Genomic DNA, 24,788 nt, shown 5'->3' with positions numbered 1-24,788 from the left:
CACTGATCTGTGCCCATTCATGCTCCGTCCGTGTCACGTCTGTGTCACATCTGTGCCCGTCCATGCCACATCTGTGCCCGTCCATGCCTCGTCAATGCCACAGCAGTGCTTATCCGTGCCACATCGGTGCTTATCCGTGCCACATCGGTGCTTATCCGTGCCACATCGGTGCTTATCCGTGCCACATCGGTGCTTATCCGTGCCACATCGGTGCTTATCCGTGCCACATCGGTGCTTATCCGTGCCACATCAGTGCCTCATCTGTGCCACATCAATGCTCATCCGTGCCTATCCATGCCTCATTAATGTCACATCAGTGCCAATCCGTGCCACCTCAGTGCCCATCCATGCCACATCAGTGCTCATCCTGACGGTGTTCCCTGCATGTTAAGCCTCTGTATGTGGCCACTTATGTGGTATCGTCATACTCGGGAGGAGTAGCAGAATGTATTTTGGCGTGTGATTTTTTTTTTTTTGCTATGCATGTGCTATGTGTTAGAAAAATCTTATAAATTTACTTTGTGTAAAAATAAAATGCGTTTTCATTTTCTTTCCACATTTTCCAAAAATTTGTGGAAAGATTACTGAAAAATTACTAATTTGCTAAATTTTATAACCGACACGAAGAAAAAATGCATATTCTTTTTACAAAATTTTCCGTCTTTTTTTTTTTATTAATAGTGCAAAAAAAAAAAAAAAAAAACAGTGGTGATTAAATATCGCCAAAAGAAAGCTCTATTTGATGTGAAAAAAAAGACAAAAATATGTGTTAAAAAAAAATAAATAAAAAAAAATAAAATATGTCCAACTGCTCCCAAATGTCCCTTTACCAGCTGCAGTGTACATGCCTTACAGTGGAGCACAGCATTGGACAGGGGAGCGGAAGTTGCCAAAGTTTACTTTTCTTATTAACCAGCTGGTGATTGGTTGCTAGGCTGTTCATGGAAAAGTAAACTTTGTCAGCTCCAACCACCCTCCCCGCCCCGCTCCACCTAGTTCTATGCCAAATCCCGCTGTATGCCAAGCCCTACAGGTGGCATAGGTTGGGTGGAGAATCAGCTCCCGTTTAACCCCGCCTACCAGTGCATCCAGAGTAAAGTGATGCATGCGTGGGTAAACCCCGATGCAAAAGCCATTGATGTTTATCCACGCACGGTCACATACAGTACATCCGGAAAGTATTCAGAGCGATTCACTTTTTTCCACATTTTGTTATGTTAGTCTTATTCCAAAATGGATTTAATTATTTTCCTCAAAATTCTACAAACAATACCCCATAATGACAACGTTAAAGAAGTTGGTTTGAAATCTTTGCATAAATATTCACAGCCTTTGCTTAATACTTTTGTGAAGCACCTTTGGCACCAAGTACAGCCTCCAGTCTTTTTGAGTATGATGCTACAAGCTTGGCACACCTATTTTTGGAAAGTTTCTCCCATTCTTCTTTGCAGGACCTCTCAAGCTCCATCAGGTTGGATGAGGAGCGTTGGTGCACAGCCATTTTCAGATCTCTCCAGAGATGTTCAATTGGGTTCAAGTCTGGGCTCTGGCTGGGCCACTCAAGAACATTCACAGATTTGTCCCGTAGCCACTCCTTTGTTATCTTGGCTGTGTGCTTAGGTCGTTGTCCTGAACCTTCGCCCCATTCTGAGGTCCAGAGTGCTCCGGAGCAAGTTTTTATCAAGAATGTCTCTGTACATTACTGCGCTCATTTTTCCCTCAATCCTGACTAGACTCCCAGTTCCTGCCGCTGAAAAACATCCCCACAGCATAATGCTGCCACCATCATGCTTCACTGAAGGTATGGTATTGGCCAGGTGATGAGCAGTGCCTGGTTTCTTCCAGACATGACACTTGCCATTCAGGCCAGAGAGTTCAATCTTTGTTTCATCAGACCAGAGAATTTTGTTTCTCATGGTCTGAGAGTCCTTCAGTTGCCTTTTGACAAACTTCAAGCGGGCTGTCAGGTGCCTTTTTTACTGAGGAGTGGCTTCCGTCTGGCCACTCTACCATACAGAGATGATTGTTCTCCTGGAAGGTTCTCCTCTCTCCCCAGAGAAACGCTGGAGCTGTCAGAGTGACCAACGGGTTCTTGGTCATCCATTTACAGATGATGGAGGCCACTATGCTCATTGGGACCTGCAATGCTGCTGAAATTTTTCTGTACCCTTCCCCAGATCTGTGCCTCCATACAATCCTGTCTCGGAGGTCTACAGACCATTCCTTGGACTTCATGGCTTGGTTTGTGCTCTGACATGCACTGTTAACTGAGAGACCTTATATAGACAGGTGTGTGCGTTTCCAAATCATGTCCAATCAACTGAATTTACCACAGGTGGACTCCAATCAAGTTGTAGAAACATCTCAAGGATGATCAGTGGAAACAGAAGGCACCTGAGCTCAATTTTGAGTGTTATGGCAAAGGCTGTGAACACTTATGTACATGTGATTGTTTCGTTTTTTATTTTTAATAAATTTGAAAAGATTTCAAACAAACTTCTTTCACGTTGTCATTATGGGGTATTGTTTGTAGAATGTTGAGGAAAATTATGAATTTAATCCATTTTGGAATAAGACTGTAACATAAAAAAAATGTTCAAAAAGTGAAGCGCTGTGAATGCTTTCCGGATGCACTGTACATCCTTTTTATTGACACCTGTACACGGCACATGCAGCTCTCCAGGCCCCAGAAAGCACTGGGGATTTTATGTCTGAACACACGGGAGCTGCTAGCCGACTGTGTACATGAGATCTTTTATTATTGTAAGTAGCTGAACTTGTAGATGTTGTGGTCTCAGGCAGCTAATATAAGGCCTGCTTCCTGCAACTTAATTACCGAGTGTCCGTGGAAGTATCACATACCTGGAGATCAGAAAAGTATGAGTTACAAGTAGGAAACTTGGGATGCCGAGGTTATGTTTAACACGACTCTCATGTGACAGACTTCTATAAGCCCCCAGGGAAGGAATGTGCATCCTCTTTAAACATAAACTCTTTGAGGATTATTCCCGGAGCCGGGAATGACGTGAAATGATTACAACATGTGCCATGGGCCATTAGAGGACAATCTGATTGTAAAAAACGAATGACTGGGACAATCCGCTTGAGATTAGAGAACACAGTCCCCAAGAAAACACACTGTTGTGCCGGAGACCTGCGAATAATTCTCGAAATGCCTCGGTTTTTATCGGTCAGTGGAGGAAGATTGTCGCTGCAGGGAATGCTTGCAGAGTGGACTGTTCACTCTTATTTCTTTCATATAGTCTTCCCTCTGTGTAGAGGTTCTTTTGGTTTAAAAAAAAATAAAAAATCTTTATTGTAGACACTTGCAAACACATATACTTATATATTTAACTAGTATCTGTGTCTTTTAAAAGAGTACTTTTATAACATAAGCTTTCTTTGTGGTTGTACAGGTTAAGCCTTGTTCACATCGCTGCGATCCCATCGACGTTTGATTCCCAGTGCAACTTTCATGCGACAGAGTCCCTGGGACTGTCAAATTGAAGTTGCATTAAAGTAGCACAGGAACCTTTTAACCATTTCTTGACCACTCTATAGCCAAAAGATGGCTACAGCGTGGTCGACCAGTTTTGGGAGGGCGACCATGGGCATATGTTTCTACAACTTGATTGGAGTCCACCTGTGGTAAATTCAGTTGATTGGACATGATTTGGAAAGGCACACACCTGTCTATATAAGGTTCCACAGTGAACAGTGCATGTCAGAGCACAAACCAAGCCATGATGTCCAAGGAATTGTCTGTAGAACTCCAAGACAGGATTGTATTAAGGCACGGATCTGGAAAGGGTACAGAAAGCTTTCTGCAGCACTGAAGGTCCCAGTGACACAGTGGCCTCCATCATCTGTAAATGGAAGAAATTTGGTACCACCAGGACTCTTCCTAGAGCGAGCCGCTCTGCCAAACCGAGCATCGAGGGAGAAGGGTCTTAGGGAGGTGACCAAGAACCCAATGGTCACTCTGACAGAGTTCCAGTGTTTCTCTGTAGAGAGAAGAGAACAACCATCTCTGCAGCACTCCACCAATCAGGCCTGTATGGTAGAGTGGCCAGACGGAAGCGACTTCTCAGTAAAAGGCACATCACAGCCCACCTGGAGTTTGCCAAAAGACACCTGAAGGACTTTCAGATCATGAGAAACCAGATTAAACTCTTTGCTTGAATAGCAAGCATTGTGTCTGGAGGAAACCAGGCACTGCTCATCACCTGGCCAATACCATCCCTACAGTGAAGCATGGTGGTGGCAGCATTATGCTGGGGGGATGTTTTTTAGCAGCAGGAACTGGGAGACTAGTCAGGATCAAGGGAAAGATGAATGCAGTAATCTACAATGGCATCCTTGATGAAAACCTGCTCCAAAGCGCTCTGAACCTCAGACTGGGGGGAAGGTTCACCTTCCAACAGGACAACGACCCTAAGCACACAGCCAAGATAACAAAGGAGTGGCTACAGGACAACTCTGTGAATGTCCTTGAGTGGCCCAGCCAGAGCCCAGACTTTAACTTGATTGAACATCTCTGAAGAGATCTGAAAGTGGCTGTGCACTGACGCTACCCATCCAACCTGATGGAGCTTGAGAGGTCGTGCAAATGAGAATGGGAGAAACTGCCCAAAGATAGGCTGTGCCAAGCTGGTAGCATCATACTCAAAAGACTTGAGGCTGTAATTGGTGCCAAAGGTGCTTCAACAAACTATTGAGCAAAGGCTATGAATACTTGCAGTCCATTAAAATGCGAAAACACTCATATGCTTGACTCACTACAGTAGTGGGTATGGAGATTCAGTGTCCATTCACACTGGCTTTGACCAAAGTGATCGTTTTGTTTGAGCTCTACAAAGTTGCTAGATGTGCAGAATGGGAAAATTTGTTTTAGTTTTGTTTGGTTTGTTCATTTTCTAACGAATTCCAAATTTTCAGAGTGATTCAAATTCTGTGTGAAGAATAGCAGGTTGTTAAGAAGCGGGCCGGGTAGACAGCCACTGCTTCCTTAACAACCAATGACTCAACAACTATCAGCAGGCTTTCCCACTGACAGCTGAATGTAATGGAAGAATTCCAGCAATGAAGAATAAATGGGGGGGGGGGGGGACAGCAATGAAAAATCCACACCAGACCCTTATTCGAGCATGCAGCCCCAACCCCCTCCTAAACAATACCAGGCCACATGCCCTCAACATGGAGCGGGTGCTTTGGTGTGGGGCAGCTCTGCGCCCCCCCCTTTCATATAAAGCTCCCTGTCCCCATGTTTGAGATGGGGACAAGGGCCTCTTCCCCACAACCCTGGCCGGTGTTTATGGGGGGTCTGCGGGCGGGTGGCTTATTGGAATCTGGAAGTTTCATTCACTAAAAAAAGTGTAGTGTAAAAAATAACAGTAGGCAGTTTTTGACAATTATTTTATTTAAAAAAATTAAATTACAGTGCCTTGAAAACGTATTCGCACCACTTGAAATTTTCCACATTTTTGTCATGTTACAACCAAAAACTTAAATGTATTTTATTGGGATTTTATGTGATAGACCAACACAAAGTGGCAACATAATTGTGAAGTGGAAGGAAAATGATAAGTTAGTTTTCAAAAAAAAATTTTTTTTAATATGTAAAAAGTGGTGTGCATTTGTATTCAGCCCCCTTTACTCTGATACCCCTAACTAAAATCTAGTGGAACCAGCTACCTTCAGAAGACACCTAATTAGTAAATAGAGTCCACCTGTGTGTAATTTAATCTCAGTATAAATACAGCTGTTCTGTGAAGCCCTCAGGGGTTTTTTAGAGAACCTTTACTGAACAAACCATATCATGAAGGCCAAGGAAAATACCAGAAAGGTCAGGGATAAAGGATAAAGGATCGAGGAGAAGTTTAAAGCAGGGTTAGGTTATAAAAAATATATCTCAAGCTTTGAATATCTCATGGAGCACTGTTCATTTCATCATTTGAAAATAGAGTATGGCACAACTGCAAACTTACCAAGACATGTCCGTCCACCTAAACTGACAGGCCGGGCAATCAGAGAAGCAGCCAAGAGGCCCATGGTAAATCTCAAGGAGCTGCGGAGATCCACAGCTCAGGTGGCAGAATCTGTCCACGGGACAACTATTAGTTGTGCTCTCCACAAATCTGGCTTTTATGGAAGAGTGGCAAGAAGAAAGCCATTGTTGAAAGAAAGGCATAAGAAGTCCCGTTTGCAGTTTGAGAGAAGATGTGGAGGACACAGCAAACATGTAGAAGAAGGTGCTCTGGTCAGATGAGAACAACATTTTTACTTTTTGGCCTAAAAGCAAAACGCTATGTATGGCGGAAAACTAACACTGCACATCACCCTGAACACACCGTCCCCACCATGAAACATGGTGGTGGCAGCATCATGTTGTGGGGATGCTTTTCTTCAACAGGAACACGAAAGCTGGTCAGGGTTGATGGGAAGATGGATGGAGCCAAATACAGGGCAATCTTAGAAGAAAACCTGTTAAGAGTCTGCAAAAGACTTGAGACTGGGCCAGAGGTTCACATTCCAGCAGGACAATGACCCTAACCATACAGCCAGAGCTACAATGGAATGGTTTAGATCAAAGCATATTCATGTGTTAGAAGGGCCCAGTCAAAGTCCAGACCTAAGGCCAATTGAGAATCTGTTGCCAGACTTGAAAATTGCTGTTCAGACGCTCTTCATCCAATCTGACAGAGCTTGAGCTATTTTGTAAAGAAGAATGGGCAAAAATGTCACTCTCTAGATGTGCAAAGGTGGTAGAGACATCCCAAAAAAGACTTGCAGTGAAAGGTTCTACAAAGTATTGACTCAGGGGGGCTGAATAAAAATGCATGCCACACTTTTCACATGTATTTTTGTAAAAATATTTGAAAACCATTTATTATTTTCCTTCCACTTTACAATTATGTGCCACTTTGTGTTGGTCTATCACATAAAATCCCAATAAAATACATTTGTTTTTGAATGTAACATGACAAAATGTGGAAAATTTCAAGGGGCATGAATATATTTTAAAGGCACAGTACATACGTGTCATATAAGTACGTTTTTTAACGTCAAGATCATTTAGAGTAATGGAAGTAGGCTAGAGATACACTATAAACTTAAAAATCAAGACCCCTTTCACACAGGGGCGCTTTTCAAGCATTTTAGCGCTAAAAATAGCGCTGGTAAAGTGCCCGAAAAGCACCTCTCAAGCCACTGCCACACTGGGGCAGTGCGCTTGCAGGACGGGTAAAAAAGTCCTGCAAGCCTTGGGGCGATGAATACACCACTCCCGCACCAACCCTGTCCATTGAAATGAACGGGCAGCACTGCCGAAGCGCCTGCAAAGCCCTTCGGCAGCGCCGCAACACAGGTGCTATTAGCCCTTTCTTCGGCTGCTAGCGGGGGTTAAAAGCGCCCCACTAGCGGCCGAATAGTGCCGCTATAACAGCGGTAAAGCGCCATTAAAACTATCGCCGCTTTAAAGCTGACGCCCACACCGCCTCAGTGTGAAAGGGGTCTTACAGTAATGTCACCTGGGTTAAGGAGTCCCCGGGGGCATGATGGGAAAATTATAGGGTGGCAAGGTAGGTTAGTAGTAGGTTGTAGTTTACAGGGTATAGTTGGAACTTGGCCATACTGTACAATTTGCTCCATGAGTAGCCCTGCCAGACCTGCTCTGTTGGACTGTTTGGTTGAAGTGTGCTGGAAATTTTTCAGCCCAAAAGCAGCTACATCCAATCTGATACAGCCACCCTCTGGGTATTTTGACAGCCAATGCGGCTGGCTGTCTAAATTAAATAAGCTGCAGCGGGAGTTTCTATAGGCTGAATGAATAAAAACCATCAGTGTATGACCAGCTAAGGCTCCATTCACACCACGTGCGCCAGGCGGTTATTCCAGCACAGTCACAATGCATGACTAAGGCGAAATACCTCGTCTTCTGTGTGCCGGATTTATACCACTACTTTGCGGTGGTGTGCGAGCATGTTTTGCAGAAGAAGATTTTGCACTACTTTTTTTTTTTTTTTGTTTTTTTTTTTTTTTTCGGCGCAGCATGAGGTGGCCAGTTGAACTTTATGAAATGTCTGTGTCATTTCAATAAAGTTTGTTGCGAATGGTGAGATAAAGAGCGGTGCGGACCGCACCGCACACCAGCCTTTGCGTTCTAATGTGCTCGCTGGTGTGAATGGACCTTTATGATTGGAGGAGAGAGGGGGGTGAAAGGGGAAGGGGAGGTTGGAATGTGGAGGGTAAGAGGGAAGGGGTAAGAAGAAAAAGAGGGCAGGGGAATCCCGGGACTGGGGTGCACCACTTCTCATTGGATTAGCTTAAGTTGGTCATACTTTGATTAAAACTCAGCAGATGCTGGATGAATTGCTGTCATCGATCGACAGAAGTTGATCGTTTAATCAAACACTGTCAAAGGGACATGCTGGAAATCTTCTGGCAACCGCTGATCAGAGTTTTCTGAGAGCAGCAGGTCCTGCTGGCCATAGATCACTCTTTTTTTTTATTTTTTTTTTTTTTCTTCAATCAACCAGGGGCTGATGGAAAATACACAAATCAATTCCCTCATCCACATAAACAAGGTGGATCGAGGAATCCTCTCCGCTCTTCCATTGTATTCTGACAACAGAATTCCTCCGCTCTCAGAATACATTGATCAGTGGCTGCAGCTGCTGATCGAAAATGTTTTTCCAACATTCCTATGCGACAGAAGTCAATAGTTACATCGACTTCTGTCAAACGGGAGCAGCCATGCAAGGATCAAAATTTGGCAGGTCCCTACTGAACCAGCCGATTTTGTTCCATCTATGGCTAGCTTTAGAATAGAAATGTACAGGAAAAGCCGGCAACGCTCTCTATTCCCCCCCTCACCATGGCAGCCAATGTAGCCATCCGGGGGATTTAAAATCCCCTCTCTTCTCGCCCTTTCTGTAGGGCTTCCAGAATGGCTCAGAGCAATTCTGATTGGTCAGGACCAGCACAAGACTGTGTGGGCACTGACTGCTCATCACCCATCGAGGTAAGTACAGGGGGGTGGGGATGGTGTAGAGTTTTTAGCATTTATTCTGAAAACGTGAACTTGCACTTTAAGTTAAAATATCTTTTAAATAAAAATTGATGACAATACACATTTGTTCCTTTCCTTCTGTTTTTTTCCTTAGCAGTCAGCAGGTTACACATGCCATTAGGTTCCCACTGGGGTTGGATCATTTTAAGCTGATGGCTTGCAAGTATAAGAACCCTTTTTTTAATTTTTTTTGTTTATTTTTTTATTTTGGCAGTCTGAAAAGGGAAGTCTCTAGTTGACTTTTTGAAAGATTGTACTCCTACATTGAATTTTCTGCATAGCAGTTAAAGTGTTACTAAACCCAGGACTCTGCATTTACTATATCTGGTCCCCCACAGTACACAGAACATGGAAATGCAATTATTTTAGTAAATATAAACTGCTAAATACTTTTTCTCATAAGCAGTATATAGCAGTTATGTGACTTCTATCAGTGTCTGGCCAAGCACTGGTTAAAGCTTGTGGGAGGTGTTTTCATTCTACTCTGATTGTCCTATGAGGCTGCGGGTCATCTCTGTCTGGACAGTTCTGATTGGCCCTGTGCTGATCACATACACCCTCCTAAAAAAAACAAACAAAAAAAAAAACTCTCTAGCAATGCATGTGCAGAGTGCCCCCAAGGCTCTGTTCTATCAGCAGATAGATTGGGGACAGTAAAAGTAGGGGAGGATCAGAGAAGAGAGGATAAAACAACCTTTTTACACAATGCGGAGGATTAACTCTTTAGGTTCCACAGTGAGTATATGTTTTTGATGTAGAAACACTTGTAAAAGCCAATGCTCCAAAACACTGCTAGAATGTGCTAAATGCTGGCACAAAAATGCTAAATATGATCATTTTTTATACAGTGTTTTCTGTAGAGGTAACTGCCTTGGTTTTTTTTTTCTCTTTTCTTTTAAGCCAGTGTGCATGGACCATAAAGCTAGGTTTAGGCATATAAAACAAAACAAAAAATTCCCAGCTCAACTCACCAGCCTGCAACAAACCAAATTTATCCTGTCCAACAGTTCACGTCAAAAGCAGGGGTTTTGTTTGCACACATTTTAAAATACATGTGTGAGCTGCAGAGCCACGACAAGCCACCCCATTATTATCTGCAGTCCTAATGCTATGAATTGGGAGCCTCCAAATATATGTGTCTAAATCCAGTGCTTCTCTGAATCCATGTGATCCACATTCGGCTGCCTCCTCACTGCCTGTTTTAACACCATTTTTGGCAAGCAAAAGCGCTGTAACTGTGTGCATTTGCAGGGTGTTTACAGGGCTTCCCGATTCGCTTGAATGGGTCATGTTTGGCTGGCTTGCCACCCGATGATCGCAATATGTGACCTAGGAAATGTGTGTGTGCTGCTCATGCTCGGAGGTAAAGGGGTATGTAATCAATGCTTCCGCAGCCACTGCTAGAGTGCTGACAGGGGATGAAACCCGTCCTGGTTCCTGTCAGGCTAAAGAGAACAATGGGGTGGCCCCTAAAAGTTGCACATTTAGGTGTCCTGAAGTGATGAGTAAAGTGGCAACCTCAGCCTGGACTCCAACCAGGCCACGCCCCCAATGCATTTCACTCCGCCCCCGGAGCTTAGTCATGGGGATCGCAATATGTTGGATAGTTTTTGCCGTGCACGCAAAGCATTGCGACCCTGGCATGTAAACATCCCTGTCAGGAGTCATTGGAGCTTAAGGGGGTGGTTGAGGTGGCACTTAAAACAGAGGTGAGGTTTAGTGCCACCCGTGAGGTGGCACTAAAAACAGCTCAACTGTGCACCCCCCTCCCCTACGGACTAAGACTGGGATGCCATTAAAGTTCATGTGCGTGTAAAGGCAGGCGTCCCAATAATTTTGGGTATACAGTATAGTGTATGTTTGTCCAGTAGACACAAGATAGAAGGGTTGTTGGGTAGTGAGCTGGCTTTGTGGGTTCCATAGTGGCATCATATTTAGTATTTCCAGTAAATGTTTTTGCTGCATTTGGTAAAACTGAGAAATGTGCGCCCTTCTGATCCAAAGTCAATACTTGACTCCCACATCTGTTCTTCATAGTACATGCCCACATACAGATCGGGTGGTTGGAGTTGTGCAGGATCAGTTCATGGTGTTTCATAACCGTATAACTCTATTACACGGTTTTTATGTAAACCCTATCAATGAACTTCTCATATATGTGCCTGTTTGATTTGGTAAATATACCATTAAAATGGTTTTGTATTCAAAAAGTACAAACGGCTGTTGATCCTGCCTGAAATCATGTGAGCAGATAACTTCCTGCACTCTTTGTATGTGCTGCACTTGTATCAGCATTGTTCCCATTTCTCTCTGGCTGCTGACAATGGAGAGGCTGTTAGATCAAGACATATCATATCAAAGGAGAAAAGTGGCAACTAGCACTGGTGGGGCTACTAGATAAAAACAATAAAAAATGTTTTATTATTAAATAAAAATAATAAATAAAATATAAAATAACTGATAAAATTAATAAAAATGAAATTAGAGATGGTAATGATACATTTCTAACAAAATATAATGAAAGGCGGGGAAATGGGTAATTGGAAGAAAATAGAATGGATGCATGTGCGCGTAGTCACACCAAACGCGCACATGCATCCATTCCATTTTCTTCCAATTACCCATTTCCCCTTGATCTAACAGCCTCTCCATTGTCAGCAGCAACTCATTTCTTTCTTCCTAATTGGAGAAGAATTTAGAGTTCCTTTTTTAGATATTATATATAAATTAACAAACTATATATACATACAACAATTTTTACCTGCATTTTTCTCATGGATCTGCATAATTACATGCCCCTCATTACAGCTGTCCTAAGGTTATGCTATGGTTCTTATATATAGTTATTTTTATTTTTTAAGCATATTATGCACCTATCACAGAATATACAGATTTTGATATCCAGGACCAAATACATCTTGTTTGTAATATACAGAGTATATTGCATTGTTCGAGGTACGCAATACCCACTGCTGATTACTTAATCAGTTATGAGCGTCTTCACCCAGCAGATGGCTCTTATAAATGTTTTATCCTTCCCCTGTCTTTACACTTGAAAAAGGAGCGCGCATGCACCTTACAGACCTTGCGCACGCTCAGAAACGCGTTGTGTTCCCAGTCATTGACGTTACAGGCTGCTTCCTCGGGTTGGCTGCTCCGCTCCTCTGCGGGACTGGCTGTGTTCCGTCCCGGCTCCCCGCCGAATTGCAGCACGGATTTGGGGCATTCCTGGGAACCGGCTCTCTTCATATCACTCTCTCCTGATATACATCATCTCACCTAGAACACCATTGTGTTTTTATATGTAAGTGACTACTTTTTATCTTGTCAATTGTAATAAACCTTTTTACTTAGAGGCGCTCCTCTCCTGTTGTTTTTCTTTGATGGGTTTGAGCTGACTTCACTCCAGAGAAGAGCGGCCCTTCGTGAATAGCCCGATACTGTGCCCAACAAGAAATTCCCTTATCCGGTGTCTTTCAGCATAGTTTTCTTCTATGGACTTCCTTTGAACTATGGACTTTTCCAGTATTTGATAATTTTATAATTAGTATTATTTATGGAACACCCAGATTAATTCAGCATTATCATACCATATAGGACTTCTGATTAATTTATCGTATTTTGCTTCATTAGCTCTGAGCGCCAATATATATATTTTTATTAATGGTGCCAGTGGTATGGTTGTTTGGGGTAAAATTACACCCCCTCTTATAGTATTTAGATTCAACCAGGGGCTGCTAAGATTTTCAGTACAGGATCCACATCATGTATTTTACAAATATATTCACAGGTCAAAAAAGTTTCAATGAATACAATTTATATGAATGAATAAGTTTTACTTGAAACTATTTTTGTACTCCGCATGATATGATTTAGAACAATAGAGGGAGACCTACATTACCCCATACATCAGGGTCCCCATTAGATTCCACCGTACATCAGGGTCCCTATTAGATTGCCCCAGTACATCAGGGTCCCCATTAGATTGCCCCAGTACATCAGGGTCCCCATTAGATTGCCCCAGTACATCAGGGTCCCCATTAGATTGCCCCAGTACATCAGGGTCCCTATTAGATTGCCCCAGTACATCAGGGTCCCCATTAGATTGCCCCAGTACATCAGGGTCCCCATTAGATTGCCCCAGTACATCAGGGTCCCCATTAGATTGCCCCAGTACATCAGGGTCCCCATTAGATTGCCCCAGTACATCAGGGTCCCCATTAGATTGCCCCAGTACATCAGGGTCCCCATTAGATTGCCCCAGTACATCAGGGTCCCCATTAGATTGCCCCAGTACATCAGGGTCCCCATTAGATTGCCCCAGTACATCAGGGTCCCCATTAGATTGCCCCAGTACATCAGGGTCCCCATTAGATTGCCCCAGTACATCAGGGTCCCCATTAGATTGCCCCAGTACATCAGGGTCCCCATTAGATTGCCCCAGTACATCAGGGTCCCCATTAGATTGCCCAAGTACATCAGGGTCCCCATCGTAGCCCTGCTTTTATCAGTGTACTCATCCAAGTCCCCCCTTACATTACTGTCCCTATCAGAGCGCCCCTTATATCAAGTTTTCCATCAGAGCCCCACTTATATCAGTGTCCTCATCGTAGTCTTACAGAGCTGTGTAGCATCAGATCCGGGGGCAGATCAGGTCTGCACGGAAGAATTTCTGTCCTCCTATGAATGGTAAAGCAATAACGTGATTGATTTCTCGGACACTGGTGGTCTAGGGGTGTTGGGCACATGAGTTGTTGGAAGGGAGAAGCGATGATTGTGCAAATCGGCTCCAAGCCGGATAAAATCTTGCAGTGGGCTGTAGATCCGACCCCTGGATTGGACTGATATTTGGGTGTACAAATCAAGTTTACATGACAGAGTGAGGATTGTGGAGCACGTTTGTGGATGATTTGTTCATTAGACATAGAAATTTCCACTATAAAATAGACAATCGTTTTCTGTGTCCTCACTTCACTTCATGTTTTATCTTCGCTTGTATTACAGTTAATTGCCCTTCTTATTTTTCAGATAACAATTATTGTTCTTCACTGCCTTGTAAACATGGAGGAATTTGCAGTCCCATTGACAATGATTACAGCTGCAGATGTGCATCGCCCTATATTGGGAAATCTTGCCAAATTCGTAAGTTGTGTTTCTTTTTTTTTATCGTAATTTGCTTTATTAAATGTTAAATATCTTGTTATACTTAGTATTAGTAGTATAGTAAAGATTTTGATGGCCTTTTTATTAAAGTAACAGATGTTGGCACTCCTCTCTGTAAGGTCAGACAATCTCTCTGTATGGTGAAAGCAAGGCTAGATGATAAAGGAAACTCCACTGACTGCTGGAAACTCCTGTAATACTGTTGGGTTTTAGGTGGACCCTGAGCCCAATGAATGATAGTAACGGTTATGGAGTCATTAGGCAATTGTAGTAATGTCTTTGCTGTTTGTATTACTTCCAAGAAGTCATTTTATATTAATTTCAAAAGTCAGGAATAGTGGGGAAGCATTTATTTTTTCATTCTTTATTTAAAGCCTAAGTGCAGCCAGAATCGCAAACCTGAAAAATCAGCACGCGGGTCATAACTTACAAGTCAGTAGGCTGTGTCCCTTTTGTTGATTCCTCTTCTGCTAGTGAAAGTCTTCCTCATCCAGTCCTCATCCTTGCAGTTTTCAATTGCTGGGGGAGGGGATCGTACAACTAATGGGCTACCAAACCGTAGGAAACCCATAGATGAGTCAATTATTTTGATTCAACCAGCGTGTTGAAGGAAAAAAAACTGGCCGGATTTCCCCCATTCACACATTCGAGATAGATGGGGGACTCCTTCCCACTGTGCCATTATATTGTGACAACAGGGAGACTTCCCCGCTGTCGGAATACACGGATCAGTGCGGCCGGCTATAGATTACAGCACTGATCGAGAGGAAATTTTTCTGCAGGGCGGCTGTACAGAAGTTGATCAGTAGATTGATTTCTGTACAACCACAGTGCCCGTACATTAGGGGTGCTGAAATTAATCGTTGCATCGATGCATCGCGATTTGTGTGTCCCCGATGTGGCATCTATGCATAAGGACCGGAAAATCGAGTGCGGGTGACGTCATGACGACTAACCCCGCCCCTCCCGGGAAAGCGCTTGGAGCGTATTTTTAAAATTACTTTCTTTTAATAAATGCTGTGTTACAATGGATGATGTGCCCCGCTGTATGTGCTTTTTAAAAAACTATATGTCACTTCATACCGAATTTCACAGTAGTGTGATATATCCCGCTCATGTGACTCCCGGCCCGCCCCTCTCCGCTCTCCCGAGTCCTGACGTCAGCGGGGAATTCTCAGTCCCGCCTGCCTCTCTTCTGATACGATAGCTATAGTCAGCGGGCGGGGCTGAGAATTCCCCACTAACGTCAGGACTCAGGAGACGTTGGAGGAGAGGGGCGGGATGGGAGTCACATGAGCGGGATATATCATACTACTGTGAAATTCGGTATGAAGTGACATAGTTTTTTAAAAAGCACATACAGTACAGCGGGGCACATCATCCATTGTAACACAGCATTTATTAAAAGAAAGTAATTTTAACAACAGTAAGTAGAGTACAAATGTGTTTTGTACTCTACTTACACCTCTTGCTCTGTGCTGACAGGTCCTTGGCTATCCTGTGCACATTCCACTGTTAACTCCTAGTGTGCTGGAAGGTGCAAACAGGAATGCCAAGGAACTGTCAGCACCAGTTCGTGCATTGTGGGGGGGGGGGGTTAGTGAAGTGATGGCTGCATTTAATGGGCACAGGTGGTTGCGTTTGACGGGCACAAGTGGTTGCGTTTGACGGGCACAAGTGGCTGCGTTTGACGGGCACAAGTGGCTGCGTTTGACGGGCAGTCGGGCACAAGTGGCTGCGTTTGACGGGCACAGTGGCTGCGTTTGATGGGGGAGGTTCAGTATTTTTCAGTTTGTTTGCGCCCCCCCAAAAATTTTGAGCACCAGCTGCCACTGGTCAGCCCAGAGACAGTACAGGGAACTTCACAGGGCTGTTTGTCGTCTGTGGATTGTAATCCCTTCTGGCCTCCAAGCAGCAGTGTGTGTGAAAGTCTGTACCCTGTAGTGCACCGGATTACTGCACTTTTTAAGGGAGTGAGGTTATTTTTAATTCAAAGCGGAGTTCCAGTCAATTTTTTGTTTATTAAAAGTCAGCAGCTACTGACTTAATAAAAAGACACTCACCTGTCCCACAATCCAGCGACGTGGCCACCCAAACCCTTCATTCTCTCCCCTGCCTGTCCACAGCGCTGGCAATACTACTGTGGGCATCCGGCTGTGACAGTTCACAGCTTCACAGCCGGGTGCACGTCTCACTGTGCTTTCCTGCATAGCCGGGCAATCTTTTGGGAACTGTGATGTGTCCCAGAAGATTGCAGGGTGGAAGGGCGGCCCAAGCGGAAGTGGGAGCTCGTCGGTAATCGTGATGCATCGCGGAATCGAATCGTTGACCAGATAATCGTAATCGAATCGTGAGACCAGTGAAGATGCACACCCCTACCGTACATGGATCAAAATTCGGCCTGTCCCTGCTGAAGCCCCCGAATTATAATACATCTATTCCATCTAAGGGCAGCTTTACAGGCTCTCATCAAGGGAGCCTGACTATGCCCGCCCTTTTCGCTCAGCTCCACCATTCATAGAAACCATACTACATCTTTTATGAATGAAACACAATCCGTGAATGGGTGAATGATTGCTGATATTTCGGTTTGGTATTTTTGCTGCACTTATGCCGTAAACTGTGGCTGTGTGGCTTGTGAAAAAAAAAACCGTTATGAAATACCATATTTATCAGCGTATAACATGCACCCCAATTTAAGAGGGAAGTTTCAGGGGAAAAAAAACTTTTTTTTTTTTTTAACAATAAACCACTTTGAAGCAAAATAATGGTCAGTGAGCATCAATGCAGCCTGATTAGTGCCCATCTGCAGCTTCAGTGCAGCCTGATCTGAGCCCATCTGCAGCCTAATAAGTGCCCACCTGCAGCATTGCTCCTCACTGCAGCTTGATCGGTGCCCATCCAGCCTTGCCAAGGGGAAGGAGGGGACGAGCGCTGCCGAAATAGAGCCGGATCGCCTGTATACTCGGCTCAGCGTCCCGCCCCTTGGCCTGGATCCTCTGATGGACATAACTCCAGTCCAATGCCGGGACGTCAATGCCAGGAGCCATCCAGGGGGCGGGACTGAGCATGACTGCGAGCCGAGTAAACAGGAGATCCGGCTCTATTTCGGCAGCGCTCGTCCACTCCTTCCCCTCGGTGGCAGCCTATATCGGCGTATAACACACACACACGATTTCCCCCCCTATTTTAAGGGGGAAAAAGTGCGTGTTATACGCCGATAAATACGGTACTCCCTTTGGAACAAAGCTCTCCAGCGCTGTATTGTCACCGCTGAGAGGGCTGACATGTTCCTCTGGTCTTTCTTCTGGGTTTGCACGCTCTGGCTATGAGATTGGCGGGAGCCTTCGGTTCCGGGACGAAGTTTTTGCCACGAACGTTAGATCATGGACAGTAATTCTAGCACCAGACCTCTTCTGTAAATAAAGTAATAACCTGTAAAGGCTTTTAAAGCGTTGCATATGGATAGTAAAATTAATGTTTCGCTGTTGCATGTATGTGTGCAATTTTAAAACGTGACATGTTTGGTATCTATTTACTCTGTGTAACATCATCTTTTTTATATGTTACAAAAAAACTGGGTTATGTATTTATTTTATTCTTTTTGCATTAAAATTCAAAAAGTGTATTTTTCAAAAAAAAATTGCGTTGGGAAAAACTGCTGCGCAAGTACTGTGTGACATAAAACTCTCTAGGGCTTCTGCTTTAAAAAAAATAAAATTATATATATATATATATATATATATATATATATATATATATATATATATATATATATATATATAATATGGTTCTAACTAATTTTTTAGCCAAAAAATGCAGATTTTTACTTGTAAACAAGTGTCAGAAAAAGATCTGGGGGTCAAGTGGTTGAAACCAGTAAATATAATATACCTTCCTATCTATTTACTAATGCTAGCAGCATAACGATTAGAAATAGTCAATGTTGGTTGATAGAGTGAAGTGCCACTTTAACTTGTGAGTCCTGTTCTTGATTATTCTATTAATGTATTTCGCATGTGTTTGTCCAGGATGTGCCAATGCTCTAGGAATGGAGGGTGGAGCGATAGCCGATGCCCAGATTACATCTTCTTCCTTGTATCATGGTTTTCTTGGCCTACAGCGATGGGGGCCTAACCTTGCTCGTCTGAACAATAAAGGCATGGTTAATGCATGGACTGCAAATAGTTATGACAAGCACCCCTGGATTCAGGTATAAGATAATTAAGAAAAAATTTTCTGCTACATGTGATTTTCCACCCGCCTGGATAGAAAAACCGTTGAGATGCATGGCTTGTTCATTTTGCACAGCATACAATGATATGAAGCAGATGGCTCAGTGGACTCTTTCTGACCCCTTACATCACAGACCTGCAGGGCATCCCGATTTTGAAGACTGTGGGGTTGATTTGCTAAACCTAGAAGCTCTGCATATAAACCAGTCAGCTTCCAGGTTGTATTGTCGAAGCTTAAAGTGTTACTAAACCCAGTAATAGTTCATCTGCCCCCCATCTCCATCTGGCACTAATTAACTTTTTATAGCTGATCTGTATACCATGGTTACGTGATAAATTGCAGGGTCTACCCAAGTGCTGAGTGTTCAGGTAGGAGGAGATTTCCACTATAGCCTGTGTCCTCGTGCTGTTATGGTAGGTGGATCATCCATCAATCAAGATGTGACATCCCACCCACTATGTTCTTTTTTAGTTACTGGGCATGGAGGAGGAGGGAGGAACTGGGCTGTCATTTAGGATCTGTATACACGCCAACATGTGTGATGTCAATATCATGTGACCTGAAAAGCTCAGCTCATCAAGGAAATATTCTCTCCAGCAATAGAGACCAAACTGAGCATGTGCAGCCTTACCACTCTGACTGTGTCTTATCTGGCCTTGCCAAGAGAGACCCTGCAGAAGGGGGAGGATCTGTCCATACAGGATCAAAGAGCCTTTTTACACAATGCACAGGAATAACCGCTTAAGTTCCACAGTGAGTATAACAAGCATTCTATTCTGCACATACAGACTAATTTTACTGTTGTGGGTTTAGTAACACTTTAACTGAACAAGCTGAAGTTAGAAGTTGATTGGCTACCATGCACAGCTGCACCAGATTTTGCACTCTCCAATTTTAGTAAATCAACCTCTATGTGCCTTGGCTCTATGGTCACAGATTTTTTTCTCCCTGCAAAGCAGGGAGTAAAATCCGGCACATTGCTTAGTAATACTCGCACATTACACATTGTTAGGCACACATTTAACCCTTTGATCTCCCTAGATGTTAACCCCTTCCCAGCCAGTGTCCTTATTACATTGACCGTGTATATTATCACTGTATTAGTGTCACTGGTGTTGTCTGTGGCAGTTAGTTCCCTACCAGCGTTCATTAGTCAGGTTGTCCGCCACACTATCACAGTCCCACTATAAGTCGCTGATCACTGCCATTTGTTTTATATAATATGTGTGTGTGTGTATATGTATGTATGTATGTATGTATGTATATGTGTATGTATATATATATATATATATATATATATATATATATATATATATATATATATATATATATATATATATATATATATGTATATATATATATGTATATATATCATAGTTGTACAGACGCTATCAATTTCACACAAACCAATCAATATACACTTATAGGATTTTTTTTTTTTACCAAAGACATGTAGCAGAATATATTTTGCCCTAAATTTATGAAGAATTTTTATTTTTATTTTATTGGATATGTTTTATAGCGGAAAGTAAAAAAAAAAGTTGCTTTTTTCAAAATTGTCGGTCTTTTTTCATTTATATTGCAAAAAATAAACAACTCTGTGGTGATCAAATACCACCAAAAGAAAGCTCTATTTGCGTGAAAAAAATTTATATAAATTTTTTTGGGTGCAGAGATGCATGACCATGCATTTACCAGTTAAAGTAGCGCAGTGGTAAATAGCAAAAAATGGCCTGGTCATGAAGGGGTAAAACCTTCTGGAGCTGAAGTGGTTAAGCTGGGTACACATCAGCTGAAAATTGATCAAAAATGGTCGTTTTAGCAGAAATCAGCCGACTTTTGGCCTGTGTATACAGCTCCTGGACTCCATGCTTCTGGCAAAATGAGCATGCTAGAAAACCAGCATCCGGTCACTGTCTTCTGACGGAGGCCGTCCCCCTGTGAGAACACAATAGCTCAGCGGGGAGATCACCGCACTAACATCGGATGCATATAGTACAGCAATCTGTACGTTTTTTGTCCATTCAAGTGGACTTTTAAGATAAGTATAGTGTGAGAATAATTTGAACTTTACCTTTAACCACTTCGGCCCCGGAAGCATTTACCCACTTCCTGACAAGGCCATTTTTTGCAATTCAGCACTGCGTCGCTTTAATGGACAATTGTGCAGTCGTGTGACATTGTAGTCAAAAAACGGAATTGATGTCCTTTTTTTTTCCCCACAACTAGAGCTTTCTTTTGGTGGTATTTGATCACCTCTGCAGTTTTTTATTTTTTGTGTTATAAACAGGAAAAAAAAAAGACCGACAATTTTGGAAAAAAAAAAAATCTCTTCCTCAGGTTAGGCCAATATATATTCTACATATTTTTTGTAAAAAAAATCGCAATACGCACATATTGATTGGTTTGCGCAAAAGTTATCATGTTTACAGGGGATAGATTTATGGCATTTTTATAATTTTTTTTTTTTTTTTACTAATAATGGCAGTGATCTGCGATTTTTAGCGGGGCTGCAACATTGGCGGTGGACAGATCGGACACACTTGACACTTTTTTGGGACCAGTGACATTTTATACCAGCGATCAGTGCTATAAAAATGCACTGATTACTGTATAAATGACACTGGCAGGGAAGGGTTTAACACTAGGGGGCGATCAAGGGGTTAAATGCTCCCGGGGGGGGAGGGGGGGTGTTTTAACTGGGGGGGGGAGTGTAGTGACAGGGAGTAGAGAGAGATCGTTGTTCCTGATCACTAGGAATAGACAATCTCACTCTACTCCCCTGACAAAACGGGGATCCATTTGTTCATACTGGCAGATCCTCGTTCCGACTCTCTGTGGAGCGATCGCAGGTGGCCGGCGGACATCAAGTCCACCGGACCTGCTGTTTGGCTCCTCCGCTAGTGAATGTTCATGTGCGCCCACAGATCGCCGTGTACGTGACCGACGTACAATGACTACAATTCGCGCAGGAGAGCCAACCTGCCACAGTACATGTCAAATCGCATGTCAAAACGGCCCACAGTGAACGTGGGCGAAAGTATGGATCCATCCGGTCTTGTATCAATGGTTCAGGCTGGAGGTGGTGTTATGGTGTGGGGGATAGGTTCTTGGCACACTTTGGACCCCTTAGTACCAATTGAGCATCATTTAACCTCTTCCCGCCCAAGGTACGTCATATGACGTCCTTGACTTTGCAGGGGTATATCTGAATGATGGGTGCAGCTACAGGCATCATTCAGATATCGTCTTGTTCAGGCGGCGATTCCCTACACCATAAGAATGATCATAGAGGCTGTTCCACCGCTTGATCGTTCTTATGAGCGGCGCGAGGGGACGCCCCCCCTCCTGCCGCACTCCAGTGAGTCGGAGAACGAATCCACCTGCCCCGGATGGTGACCATAGAGATTTGGTCCGCCGGAGCCTCTATGATCATTCGGAGGCCGGGCGCGATGTTATGACGTCACACCCGGCCTCTGCATTCAAACAAATGGCGCTGCCTTGGCTGGGAAGCTGAGATCGTTTATTTTTTTTTATTTCAGGCTTCCCAGCCTAGAGGTGAGATGTGGGGTCTTATTGACACCATATCTCACTGTAAAGAGGACCTGTCATGCCATATTCCTATTACAAGGGATGTTTACATCCCTTGTAATAGGAATAAAAGTGATCACAATTTTTATTTTTATTTTTTTTAAAGTGTCAAACTAAAAAAAGAAAAGTAAAATTAACAATTAAAAAAAAAAACAAAACAAAACATTGAAGTGCCCCTGTCCTGTGTGCTCACACGCGGAAGGGAACGCATGCGTAAGTCCCGCCCACATATGAAAACGGTGTTCAAACCACACATGTGAGGTATCGCCGCAAACATTAGAGTGAGGGCAATAATTCTAGCCTTAGACCTCCTCTGTAACTTAAAACATGTAACCGGTAAAAAAATTTTCAAGTGTCGCCTATGGGGATTTTAAGTACTAAAGTTTGGCGCCATTCCACGAGCGTGTGCAATTTTGAAGCGTGACATGTTAGGTATCTATTTACTCGGCGTAACTTCATCTTTCACATTATGCAAAAAAAATTGGGCTAACGGTAAAGTTTTTTTTTTTTTTTTTTTTTTTTTTTTTAAAGCATGAATTCCCAAAAAAAAAAGTGTTCGAAAAATTGCTGTGCAAATACCACACAAGATAAAAAGTTGCAACGATCGCCATTGTATTCTCTAGGGTCTCTGCTTAAAAACATATATAATGTTTGGGGGTTCTATGTAATTTTCTAGCAAAAAAAAGATGAATTTTACATGTAGGAGAGAAATGTCAGAATTGGCCTGGATGGGAAGTGACAAATAAGGGGGGGGAAAGGATGGGAAGTGGTTAATCACCACGGCCTACCTGAGTATTGTTGCTGACCATGTCCATCCCTTTATGACTACAGTGTACACATCTTCTGATGGCTCCTTCCAGCAGGATAATGCACCATGTCACAAAGCTCCAATCATCTCACCACTGGTTTCTTGAACATGACAATGAGGTCCCTGTACTCCAATGACCTCCACAGTCACCAGATCTCAATCCAATAGAGCACCTTTGGGATGTGGTGGAACGGGACATTTGCATCATGGATGTGCAGCCGACAAATCTGCAGCAACTGTGTGATGCTATCATGTCAATATGGAGCAAAATCGTTAAATCTATGCCACGAAGAATGAAGGCAAAAGGGGGTCCAACCCGGTACTAGCAAGGTGTACCTAATAAACCGGCCAGTGAGTGTGTATTCCAAGCCTGGTTTGGACCAGTAAAACAAAAAGGGTGATCTTGGCACATGAGTGGTGATATGGGCACCGAAGCTTGTGTGCCTACAGACTGCAGTGATTGTGAACTGTACCGTGTGACACTCTAATGTCTTCTTTCCTATGCAGGTGAATCTGTTGAGACAACTGCAAGTGTCTGGAATCATCACCCAGGGAGCCAGCCGGATGGGAAAGGCCGAGTACATGAAGGAATTTAAAGTGGAGTACAGTGTGGATGGACAGGATTTCACATTCTACAAGAGTGTGGGTCAGGATAAAGTCCAGGTAGGAGCTGAGAGGTGCTTTGACTGGTGTATTTCTAATGATCTGAAAATGCAGTGTATATATCGATGATTTGGGATCTGCATCCAAAGCCGATAATGGGAACGGCTGAAATAACCTTGGGACACAGCATGTGCGCATTTGCAAAAAAAAAAATCTGCAATTTAATTGTCCTCTCCTAAAACACAGCCGCCCTTTAGACTTCATGTACATGGGATGTTTTGAAACATGGAAATGACTAAGCACCATATCTGGTGTGAAACGCGTCAGCAGCTGTGCTGTTAGTCTGTATTGCCCTGTGATGGTTTGATATCCATTTTTTAATAAGACCCCTTTCACACTGGGGCGCTTTGCAGGTGCTACAGTGCTAAAAATAGCGCCTGCAAAGCGCCCTGAAAGAGCCGCTGCTGTGTCTCCAATGTGAAAGCCCCGAGGGATTCACACTGGGGCGGTGCGCTGGCAGGACGGTAAAAAAAGTCCTGCTAGCAGCATCTTTGGAGCAGTGTATACACCGCTCCTTCACCGCTACTGCCCGTTAAAATCAATGGGACAGCATGGCTATACCGCCGGCATTTGCTGTGGTTTTAACCCTTCCTCTGCCCCTAGCAGGGGGGTAAAACCGCCCCGCTAGCGGCCGAATACCGCTGCTAAAACGACAGTAAAGCAGCGCTAAAAATTACGCCTTCTTACCGCCGACCCCGCCCCAGTGTGAAAGGGGCCTAAAGGTGAACTTTTTTGGAGTGCGGCTAACCAGCGTTCTATTTCTTCCACTACACGGGGCGTTTTACAACCTCTCCTGAATAATTTAACTTGACAGATAGTAACTGACCTTTAAAAACGTCAGTTTTGCCGTGTTTACGTGCCGTGTTTGGCCACATTTTGCGTTTTAGAAGTGTTGTTTTTTTTTTTTTTCATATTAGTCAAAAATTAAAAACGGCTGTAAACAAAACGCAGCTAAATGCGAGTTTCCGTGTTTACACGCATTTACAAGCTGTTACAGTCGTTTGGCGTTTCAAATGCATTTCCAAAAAATGCTTCTAAACTCGACTACCTAGAAACTAATATAAACGACCCTGTGTACATGTACTGATAAGATAACATAGAGGAGAGTTCAGGGGCAGCTGAAAAAAAAACGTTTACCAGCAGCAGTGTACAGAGGCCTTAATAATTATTGGGAGTTTTCGTTTTTCTCTTTCATTTTTAGACTACTTTCACACGGAGGCGTTTTTCAGGCACCAAAGAGCTAAAAACAGCGCCTGA

General features: G+C 43.4%; 1 protein-coding gene across 2 annotated transcripts in view; it reads left to right on the top strand.

Annotated features, from left to right (window-relative positions):
- Positions 1-24,788, top strand: part of MFGE8 (milk fat globule EGF and factor V/VIII domain containing) — a 117,833-nt gene that overhangs the window by 51,328 nt on the left and 41,717 nt on the right. For both annotated transcript variants that reach the window (XM_073618444.1, XM_073618443.1), the window contains exons 4-6: positions 14,099-14,212; positions 18,265-18,446; positions 23,376-23,531. In XM_073618444.1, the coding sequence (XP_073474545.1) occupies positions 14,099-14,212; positions 18,265-18,446; positions 23,376-23,531 (452 nt within the window). The remainder of the gene's footprint in view (positions 1-14,098; positions 14,213-18,264; positions 18,447-23,375; positions 23,532-24,788) is intronic.

Source organism: Aquarana catesbeiana, linkage group LG03, assembly GCF_042186555.1.
Source record: "Aquarana catesbeiana isolate 2022-GZ linkage group LG03, ASM4218655v1, whole genome shotgun sequence".
In the NCBI taxonomy this organism is placed as follows: domain Eukaryota; kingdom Metazoa; phylum Chordata; class Amphibia; order Anura; family Ranidae; genus Aquarana; species Aquarana catesbeiana.
Note: the sequence above shows the minus strand (reverse complement) of the source record. Positions and strands in the feature narration are given on the sequence as shown.